General features: G+C 34.7%; 2 protein-coding genes across 3 annotated transcripts; both read left to right on the forward strand.

Annotated features, from left to right (window-relative positions):
* Positions 1–5,311: 5,311 nt before the first annotated feature.
* Positions 5,312–9,491, forward strand: LOC132608095 (fatty-acid-binding protein 1). Of its 2 annotated transcripts, none has more exons than XM_060322173.1 (4): positions 5,312–5,883; positions 7,611–7,860; positions 7,927–8,056; positions 9,088–9,228. In XM_060322173.1, exons 1-3 carry the CDS (start codon positions 5,499–5,501, stop codon positions 8,021–8,023), a joined length of 732 nt encoding a protein of 243 aa, XP_060178156.1. In that variant the 5' UTR covers positions 5,312–5,498; the 3' UTR covers positions 8,024–8,056; positions 9,088–9,228. The 2 variants fall into 2 exon arrangements, with proteins under 2 accessions (XP_060178156.1, XP_060178151.1); XM_060322168.1 differs by having other exon boundaries at positions 5,314–5,883; positions 7,927–8,018; positions 9,088–9,491.
* A 126-nt stretch (positions 9,492–9,617) lies between these two features.
* On the forward strand, positions 9,618–11,305 carry LOC132608104 (mavicyanin-like). The gene is made up of 2 exons (XM_060322180.1): positions 9,618–10,141; positions 10,858–11,305. The coding sequence occupies exons 1-2, from the start codon at positions 9,961–9,963 to the stop codon at positions 11,148–11,150; spliced, it is 474 nt and encodes a 157-aa protein (XP_060178163.1). The 5' UTR covers positions 9,618–9,960; the 3' UTR covers positions 11,151–11,305.
* Positions 11,306–11,539: the final 234 nt, after the last annotated feature.

Below are 11,539 nucleotides of genomic sequence, written 5' to 3' on the forward strand. Positions count from 1 at the left end.
ATGGGAGAATCAGGGGATAATAGCCATCATCGTAATTACTTACTTGTCTTTCATAGGGATCTTCCATTTCTAATGCGTGCTCGTGTACATACATATATACATATACATATATCCATATCCGTATCCATATTCGTATCCGTATTCATATACGTATTCATATCCATAGCATACCCGACCATGAAGGTTCGGTGGTTTCACATACACGGCCATGACAAACTCGGTGTCATACATACCTGGCCCTACCAAGGCTTAGTGTTATCCGTACCCAACTGCAGTGGTGTGCGCGCAATAGGCATCATACCGGGCCATATAAGCTCGGTGTTACATCATAGTCATACATACTTAAATCCATATATGTAGGAGTTCATGAGTATCATCGTCATCATTGACATCATCATTTTCGTTATATCTATCCTTAGTGGATCAACTATCATATAAAAGAGGCAATAGAATCGTGAACGTATCGGGAATCGTAAACTTTGGTAATCTTAGAGACAGAGTCAATTGGAAGACATTATGGAACTCATAAAAGGGTACATATAGCAAGGGAACCATGCCTTAATGAAAGAAGGGTTATCCTTACATACCTCTTTGGCTTCTTAACTATTTAGCGTTCATCGTTGAAGCTTGGATAATCTACATTTAGAAGGATTCATACCATGGTTAAGCCTTGATGATACTCTTAAATTCAAATTAGAATAATTCATGATCTAATGAAAATTGGGCAACATTTTCCCTATTTCGTCAACTTCCACCATATCACAAAACAACTCCCAACAACCACAATAACATCCATAATATACTCATAATATCATAATCAAGTGATCACACTTCATTAAGCCTTCAAAATTCATCCTTATGTTCAACTTATGCTAGCAACTTCATACCCATTTTAGCACATTTTCATATAATGCTTCTTCATCACCATTATTACCTTCCATAACAAGATTATATCCATATCATACTAAGAGTCATAACTCAAGTTAGCTTACTACTCAAAAACATCATAAAAACTACATTTAGAACTCATGTTCTACTTTCTCCTTCTACCCAAGTTGTTCGACAACTAAACATTCTTGATAACATATAATAAGCATGAAAACTAATCTTTTACCTCATAAGAATGAGCTTTGGAGCAAGCTATCAACTTATATGAAAACCCTAGCTTAAATATCCAAAGAATTCTTGAAGTCTACTAACCCTAGCAAGGCTTCTAACACATGGGTATCTTGATTCTTGCCTCTTGATATTTAATCTCCCTTGGATTTTGGCTTGGATTAGTTTATGGAGTTGAAGAGAGGGTTTTGGAGAGCTTTTGGATCTGATTTGGTAAAATAAAATGTCCAAATGAAGTGGAGTGAAATATATAAAATGTAACTTAAAATCCTGTCGGGCAATTCTGCGCCCATTTTGACGGGCCGTCAAAATTCCGACGGGCCGTCAACATGGTCCGTAGAAATGGCCAGTCAAATATGGTTCACTGTAACCATTTTACGCTGGGCTGGTGCAATTTGACGGTCCGTCAAAATTTTCTGCTCAGACAGTCTGTCTTGAAACACCCATAACTTTTTACTCCGATGTCACATTGACGAATGGTTTGTTGCGTTGAAAACTACACTCGATGAACTTCAATTTGGATAAAAGAAACACACCAAAACTCCTCATATTCTAGTAGATATGCCTCCCCCAATTTGGACCAAAATCCTGTCCGAAATTTTTTGCCAAGTTTTTCCCAAAGTTCCGACAAACTCCACTCCTTAATTTGCTTGTTCTTAAATCCTTCCATAGCTTCTTTCATGGGCTTCCATAGCTTCTTTCATGGGCTTAAACCCCCGTAACCATAATATGGGAACATATAATCTCATATATCCTAAGGTAACTCCAGTTTCCACAATTTGGACAACTAACACCTAACGAATCTCAACGGATGAAACCACGAGGTGTAACAATTTGAAATCATGATTTTAAAAAATATAAATGTAAATTTGACCCACACGTTTATATTTTGTAAAAAAAAAAAACCCCCATAAGTTGGTAGATATATTTACCAATCATGTTTACCAACCATGTGGTAGATCTATTGTTCATACCATGTGGGAGGATTATATTAAAGAGTAGTTACATTATTCATGTTAAATTTTCCTTTTGATTGAACTAAAGTTTGATCAATTGATGTTGTATTTTTTAGAAAGGCCTTCTAGTAGCGTATTAATTTTATTATGAACTATGATTTACTCATTTGGTAAGATTATATAAGAATTGGGAAAATTTTGATGGTTTTCACAACTTGTGGGATTTTTATGTTTATAAAAAAAATTGCAACTTAAGAAATCCAAATTACATGTCCAAACATGATTTCATCTCATGAGATGAAATCATGTCCAAACGGCTCCTTAGTGTACCAGGCTATTATGTTGCAGAAATAACATGGAAGAAAATGATGGCCTCCAATTTTTCGAGAATTATAAAAAGGGTAATGTTATCTCACTTTGAGGCAGGGACAGATATTCAGATTTTAATTTAATGGATTCAACTTTTAAAGTTTTTAATACTGAATTCGCCATGCTTTCAAAGTTATGGATTCAAAATCTAAATATATTTGTTGAAATTTTGTTAGCTCTCTCTCGCGCGCACACACATATAACCAATTGATAATTTCAATTGTCTGCTTATGACAAAATTAATTCGGACCGGTCAGCAAATAAGCTCAAGTGATAGTATATGCGATGTGGTTCGCTTAATCTCGTTGTTTTTACGCCAGTTTAAATTATGCCAGTGAAAATTTTGGAAATGGACATACAGTACATATATACTTTTTGCATTATATTTTGTTTGATAAATGCGTTAATAACTTTGAAACGAAGAGTTTTATTAAATATATTTAGATCATTTGGATTTCTAAAGTGGTTTATGAATCCTGAACATGATTTGAGAAGTTTATTTTTTAATCCATTCTTGATATTCTATTTTCATTCTTGGTATCTTTTGGGAGATTCTAAGAAATCGGACAAATCGACCTGAACCACTAATTCAATAATCAAATAATATTAAATCTCTTTCGAACCGTTAAACCAGTAATTTTATATTTATAAACCACTACTATTTCTTCATTTGGATTATCGGTTTTACCCAGAAATATACACAACCTAGATACTACTTTACCACGTTGAATACTCCATAGTCCATACCGTCATCGCTTGTTAGTTTGGACACATACGGACAAAGTAGGAGTCCTTAAGTCGAAATTTGATAAAGGGATTCCAAGGAATTAACTATCAAGTTACAAAGGCCAAATATTATTAATTTTTGTCTGATTCAGGGTGAAAGTACACAGTTTATAGCATATAGGGAGAAAAATTCTAGAATTGGCACACAAAAAAAATAGAAAGATTATTATGTAAGTCTGATGTTTCAACAGAAATCTTGTAAAAATTAGTATGAACTAATACTAGATGTGATAGAGAAAGTCAAAGATCCTCGCCATAGAGTTATGATGGAAATTTTATGCTGGCAATACTTTAAAGCTTTCGGATCCACTATGGATAATTCCAGTTCAACATTGATGCCATCTTATTAGTTTACTATGCATATCATTTGAGGTCCACAAAGCTCGTGTAAGAAGAAGTTGATGCTTTATGCAGAGGTGGAAACGAAATTTAAAGCGTATGAGTTCGATATTTTAATCCTTTTTATATTATTAGATTTTTTGAATGTTCGATATTTTAGTCCTTTTTATATTATTAGATTTTTTGAATTAATAATGTATACATATTCAATATTCATTTTAAGATAATTATAAAATTTATCAAAGTTATTGAGTTCGGACAAACTCATAACTAAAGCTCTAACCCCACCCCTAACTTTATGGCTCCCACCTACAGAGAATTTCTCAGTATAACATTTTGGACCCTCAGCTGTTCATTGGTTTTCATTTTATTTGTTTTTCATAGTGGGTTTATGATATTAACCACTAGCATTGAATGCCCCTAGTTTTGCTTCTATTTACACTTGATTGGTCTCTTGTTTTTTTGTAAATTAAACTACATTGAAGCCCACTTTGGTAAATTGACCTTTTTCTTTAAATCTCTACATCTCTAGATACAAAAACTATAGATTCTCATTCTCACCTCCCCTTAAGCTGGGCGGCTCAAATGGAAGGCTAATAAAGGCGAAAAAAATGCTAGAGTTGAGAAAAAAAAGTTGTAATTTGAACTTATACCAAGTGAAATTTCATAATAATATCCTAGATTTGGAAAAAGGTGAAAAAGTTGGCCATATTGTGAACGCTTCCCCTTGTATCATGGGGACCAAAGGCCTTAAATGAAGCGAATAAATGGACCGCAGCAATTTGGACTTCTCTTCAGTTGAGAGAGTCCAGAGTCCATTAGAAATGAATTGGATCTCCACAAAAATGGGCCGAGTCCAAGGAGTCCAGTGGATTACGTCATGAAAAATTCAGCTCAAAATCTGAAGAATGAAGTTGTTCTGCGTGGCCAAACGTTGTAATATATATAGTAGATATGAACCCATAATTTTAAAAATATAATGAGTTCAATACTAAAATCTTAAGATTGAACCTATAGAATTTAAATACTGGATCCATCTCTGCCTATGAATACTAATGCTCTTTCTTCTTTTCCCCTTTAGTTTTTGTTTTTCTAAATAACAGCTTTCTATAGTTGAACAATTTAACTTTAAAACTTTTATTTATCCTTAACAATATGCTTTTTTAGTCAAACAAAGATCATGACACATTTAAAATTACAAGTTCGTAAAGTTCTTCTTTCTCTCACAAGTTCCATAACCAATCGAATAGTTTTACCTGAAACATATTAAGTAATTTGTTTTGAGAATATTAGGACCCGTTTGGCCATGAAAATTCCAAATACAACTTGAAATTTGAAAAACACCAAAAAACTTGTTTTCACCTTATGTACATTCAAACAACCAAATATTATTTGCAAAAACTATAACCAAACACAACTTCATCTTCAACTTCAACTCCAACTCCAACTCCAAAATAAATAAAGTGAAATGTATTTGGTTTTTATGGCCAATGGCCTACTTAATTTCTTATAACAATTTTTTTTATCCTATCATATTATTTATCTTTCATTTATTGACATGAAATATAGAACAGTGTACGTCAATAATATTTTCGATACGTTCTATATGCTTAGAAGCTAAACAAAATAAACATTGAGCCCGTCCTATAAGATTTACAAGTCACATGCATCAAACACTTACATAAAATGTAAAACTCCACTCCAATATATATCTGTCGACTCCACAATCAGAGTGTGAATCATGAATCAAGCCTAGAATGGAATAAATTCTTGCCTTCAACTGTACTAAAAGTGAAAACAAAAAAGTGTAAACAAAATTTAAGAAAATAGACGAAAAAATATATAGGAAGAAAAGAATTACTCTATATTCTTTTTTTAGTGAAAAACTATAAACTTACACCCATACATACCATAGTAAATTAAAGTTAAACGATGGCTTCTCTGCGTTTTCCATTCTTGTTTTCTCAGCCCCAAAATCCACCGTCTTCCGCCACGTCATCTCGCTCCTTCTTCACCGTAGCCGCCGGTGGCTCAGCCGTAGCTACCGCCGGAGCAATCATAGCTATAACTCAAAGTCCCAAAAATCCATTTCTTGAAAATGCTATGAATTTTATAATTTCCAATTTCTCACCTAACAGAAATAATTCATCGCCTTTGTGGGGTTCTGTTTCTTTAGCTGATAATTCAGGTCCAGTCACTGAATCGAGGACTGGATCGTCATTTCCATCGATTCTGAAAGATTCTCAAAGACTACTTGGAATTGGGCTGCGTCAAAAAACTGTTTTTGGGTTGAAAAACATTGATGTCTATGCTTATGGTATGGTACCACATTGTCACTTCAATTTACTTTCATTTTTATGCTTCTGCAAATGCTGCTTTGCTGTAGCTGAGGTTCTTGGCTTTTTGTGATTGTTGTGTGGAGCACAAATGCTCTATTGTATTAAATGAACTCCAATTCCCATTTCTTGCTTTTCTGAAAATTCATAAAATGCTTTTTTTGGGTAATTCACTTTATATTCGAGTCAGAACTGAATAGCTCTATTGGTTAATTTACAGCTTGTTTGGATGGTTGTTACCTATTGTATTGTATAGTATTGTTACTTTAACTACAATGTCTGTTTCGATTCTTACTTAAGTGTATCGTTAAATTTATCATTGTGTAACGACAAAAAATCCCATCTTATGTAATGACCAATATGGTGTGATCGCGTTGTTACCTTTTTATGTTCTTTCTCATTTTGCCTTTGCTTATATTTAAGGGAAAAGGGTCAAAAATACCCCCTCTACTTTGGGAAAAGGGCTAAAAATATCCTCCGTTACAAATTTGGGTCAAAAATACCCCTCCCATCATAAAAGTTTTCAAATATATCCTATCTTAATGGAAATCCCCAAATCCCCCAAAATAACCCGATTTCATTGTTAAACCCGCACCATTTAAACTTTACCCAACTACATAAAAAACCCATATGCGACCAACTTATTTCCGAGTCCTACATCTGAAGCTACTAGGCAAAGCAACGGGTAACCCTTATGGGTTTTTTATTTAGTTGAGTCAGGTTTAATGGAGCGGGTTTAAAAATGAAATCGGGTTATTTTGGGAATTTTGTTAAGACGGGTATATTTGAAAACTTTAATGACGGGAGGGGTATTTTTGACCCAAATTTTTAATGGAGGATATTTTTAACCCTTTTTCCCAAAGTAGAGGGGTATTTTTGACCCTTTTCCCTATATTTAATAATTCTATTTTATCCTTTATCTACCTTTTTTTTTTTTAATATCATAACTCTAACCTGTACCCTACTTTTTCTTTGTAATATTATAAGTTTTACTCTTTAGATTGAATATGCGTAGAATAATGAAAGGACGGGAAGGACACAATCTATCTAAATTGTATTAAATACAATCTAGTACAATACAATACGTTATGAAACGATATGTAACAACCATCCATACAAGTTGTTAGTACCCTGTGGTAGGAATTTAAGTTGTACCGCCTGTGTAACTAAATTTACCATTTATATTAGCTCGTATGCCCTAATAGATTCATGTTTATTATAGATAGTAACCTGGAATAAGTTTGAAATAACCTGATACAGTTTCTTGCACTGTTAGTGCCGGTAGTGGGTCCAGGAAGTTATACCAGGGATTAAAAAAAAAAAAAAAAAAAAAATAGGAATCTCAGACATGGGGTTTGAACATTGGACTTAATGCAATTTTTAAACCCCTTTGCTAGTTTTACTAGAGTTTTGCTCTCTATCCAAGGGGATTCAATAGTGTAAATATACCCAAAAAGAATTCATTTTTGCTCTATTGCACAATGTAATTTTTTTTTCAATGAGCGGAATTTGATTGAATCTCCTTTCTTTAACTTAGCTTCGTCCTTGGTCAGTGCATAAAAATTAAATCTGTGGTGGTATCATATTTGAGAATCTCATTGTCGTGTTTCTATTGGACCTTCCTTTAAATGATCAGGGGAGATGTGCATTATGCTTGCTCTTTAAACATGGCCTTTATCTAATGCGATATCAATATGGCATCCTATAGGTGTGTACGCTGATGATGGTGATGTGAAGAAGTGTCTGGCTGAAACGCATGAAGGGCACTCTGTTTCTGAACCGAAGCAAAAGGAAGAGTTGAGAAATCATCTCATGGAAAGTGATATACGCATGACTGTTAGGCTTCAAATAGTCTATGGCAGACTAAGCATTAATTCTGTGCGCAAGGCTTTCAAAGAATCTATTGGCAGCAGATTACATAAGTTTGCGGGATATGATAACAGGGAATTGCTCAAAAGGTAATTTGAATTATTATTGCCTTCTTCCAATTCTTTTATAGCCTAAAATGTCTTGTGCAACTGCAGGTTCACTTCCCAGTTTAAAGATGAAATTAAATTACCTCGGGGATCTATAATAGAACTCTCCAGAGACCATGACTACATACTTCACACAACAAGATGATTTATTTCTGTTGACAGTATTTTGGAACATCGGGTATGTTGTTGTTGTTGTTCATTTCTCGACTTCTGATAATCTCTTGAAGTGAAGACTCTCAATCTCTGTGTGTGTTGAGAAAATAAATGTTACAGTTATCACTTGGCCCAAATTATTGAAGAGCTATTGAGTGGATGCATACACATAATTTTTTTTGCCATTGCGCTTTTAAGGCTGGCTTTCGAAGCAATATGAAAGATGCTAAAATGAAGGGGAAATTACTACATCAAGTGAGTGCAAAAATATCCTAATTACACTGTCAAGTGAGTGCTGTACAAGAGCAATACCAAAAATATCCTAATTACACCGTCAGTTAGCACATTTCATGCCCTTACATTTCCTTAGTAGGAAGTGGGTGAATTTTTTATGCATTTGGTTACAGCAGAAGTCATACTGAAAATTATACGATTGTAGTATTATATCAACCAACCATCCATATTTTACTTTTTACGGATATATATTTTCTGACTTTTACCAGCTTCAACATCCATAAAACCAAAAAAGTTGTTGTATGTTAGCTGTTGAAATATCTTCCCTATGATATATCTGGATGTTTTTTTTTCTCATTTCTCACTGCAAGTATGTGAAACGTTGCACTATCAGCTTGCTAATACACCTCTGCCAGGGGCAGATGGAGCATTATAATTTGGGGTTCAATTGAACCCCAAACTTTCGATGAAGTGTACAAATTTATATGTAAAAATTTATTAAATTTAAAATAAATAGTAGATATGAACCCATAACTTTAGAAATATAATTGTTCAATGCTAAAAAATTTAAAGGTTGAACCCCAAGAGTTTAAATCCTAGATCCGCCTCTGACCTCTGCCACTGGGACTAATAAGTAAACAGACAATAAAACAATGGCTGGAGATTTGTCCAAACTGCATAGAGTTTGAATAACTAAAACATTTTATTCATCCTGTAATTCTCAGAATATTATCTCTGACCTTTTCTCTTTCTAGTTGCTTGTTTAAAGTTTATTACTTCCATCAATCATTTAGATTAGTTCTGTTTGTTTTTTATTTGTAGTTGATGGAAAGGAACTGGGAAGCATACAAAGCAAACTCTTATGCAGATCAATTCTAGACCTATATATTGGTGATGAGTCATTTGATCGCAAAGCAAACGAAGATGTCGAGTCGAACTTGGCTTCTCTACTTCACAAGTAGCTACTTCAGCATAAAGATACTTTATCAACATGAAGAATCACGTTGTGGTGATATTATCTGGTTACAACTGGTATAATAACTCGTGTTAGGTGCTATTGGCTTGTTGTTTCTCTTTAAATAGTTGAACTAGAGATTGAGTCTCTAGCAAACAGAATGTAGACCTATATTTTATATGCTGATGATTTGTTTCTCTACTCATGTAATATCCTTCTCTGGAATTTTTATAGCAGAATTGAAATAAGTATCTTGGCTTGGTTACCAATATATATTTTTTTTATAGTATTGAAATGCATCTTGGAGTGACAGGGAGAACAGCCAGGATTTCCGGTTTCCTGTTATATAAGTGAAGCATGGGTAAACACTACTAAGGTTATTTTTTGCCTGGAGTTAGCACGATGCAAGTGCAATTTTGCCTAAAGAACTTCTTCAGAGAGCCAAATTTTTCTTCTTCTAAACTTGGTTATATCCGCTGACACTGTAAAACATATTACACTCATGCATATCTTCCTTAGAGCATACAGCATACTTTACTCATACAATTTGCTCAAGTCATGCACAGCTTGTGAGTCCTGCTGGACTTCTAGACCCAGCCTCGGCTCTTTATTCACTCAAACAACACAGTTATATACTGATAGTTCATGCAAAAATGCTGCTGCAACTTCCTGAGAGTTCTAAGTTACTCCTTTGAAATTACTAGACCACCTTTTTGATTTTCTATTTTGGAGGTTAAGTCATGGTCTTAGCAAAGGAAGCCATGTTTCTCTTCTCGGTGATGGTTGTTTTTAGTTTCTTCACCACAACCGTGATCGGCGGCACTGTGTACAATGTTGGTGATTCTGCCGGTTGGAATGGCGGCAATGTTGACTACCATATGTGGGCTTCTACTAAAACTTTCCAGGTTGGTGACACTCTTGGTAAGTCCGACTGGTCGATCACCTCAGATGTAGTGTGAGAACATCAAGTCCTTCTCAATTTGAACAGAATTTGCATTCACTATTATAAACTAGTTAGGCTACTGTTGATTTTTGTTTTTTTTGGGTTTCCTGCCCCGTGTTCAATACCCGCATTTGGACCCCGACTAATCCAGATTCGCCGTCTAAGGCCCATTTAAGAAGGAAGTGCTCTCTAACAGGAATTTTTTCATACCCAGGGCTCGAACCCGAGACCTACGGTTAAGGGTAGAGGGATCCTATCGATTCCCCCACAACCCTTGTTGTTAGGTTATTGAAGGTTAACGGTGTGTGAATAATGTGATGTTGTTTGACAATCCTCACCTCATAAGCTAGTTTAGATTGAGTTAGATCAAAATTAAAGTTCATTTTCTTATCATGTCATATTGGTATCAGAGTTAAACCGATCCCTGTTATTGTGTTTTCTAAAGTTGTGTGTGTTTTGTGTTGGGGGGGGGGGGGGGGGGTGTATTAGATTGTCTCACATTGCTCGAGAGAGAATTGTTCTCTCCTTATGTGATTTTGGAGAATTCTTACTCCATGTATTAGCTTTTGAAAGTTAGCTAGGCTCAAGGTCTACTTTCTTATCAGTTAGTTGTATTATGCAATTTCTAAGGGTATACTAGTTTTACGATGATTTAAGTAGTTTTCAATCATTTTAACTTCGATTGGTGTTGTAGTTTACCAGTACAATCAACAACTCCACAACGTGGTACGAGTGAGCCTCTCTGATTTCCATTCGTGCAATGCTTTTAATCCGATCGTTACTTACTCCACCGGCAATGACACCATTACTATCAACGGTCCCGGCCATTTCTACTATATATGTGGTTTCAAAGGCCATTGTCAAGCCGGACAGAAGGTTGATATCCGCGTCCCCAAACCTTACCAGCTAACTGATATTCGCAGTGCAAGCGCAACGAAAGCTCCAGTTGAAGCCTCTCAAGGGGAAAAAAGAGACTTAACCAAATAGCAGTGACTAGGAGAGCAAAGAAAGGTCTCTCAATAAAATTTGTACTTGTGACAATGTTCTGAATTATTATTCTTCTTAATAAAAATTGTACTTGTGACAATATTCTGAATTTTGGTACTGATGTTCTGGGTAATAATATGCATCGGTCGGGGCAAAACGAGTATATTTGAATATCAACGATAATTCAATAATTCTGGCCTTCAAAATCTTTTTGTGTCCATCCAACAAGTACTTCTGTACAAATGTATGAATTATATACAAATTAGTGACATTTCCGGTTCAAATATTTTGAGGTGCATGTAGCCAATAATAAGTCGTAAAAGTTTAAGTTTTACACCAAATCATATTAATTTAATATTTTGGGTGGTTATCGTTTAAGAAAGGCAGGG

This window comes from Lycium barbarum, chromosome 1 (assembly GCF_019175385.1).
Source record: "Lycium barbarum isolate Lr01 chromosome 1, ASM1917538v2, whole genome shotgun sequence".
In the NCBI taxonomy this organism is placed as follows: domain Eukaryota; kingdom Viridiplantae; phylum Streptophyta; class Magnoliopsida; order Solanales; family Solanaceae; genus Lycium; species Lycium barbarum.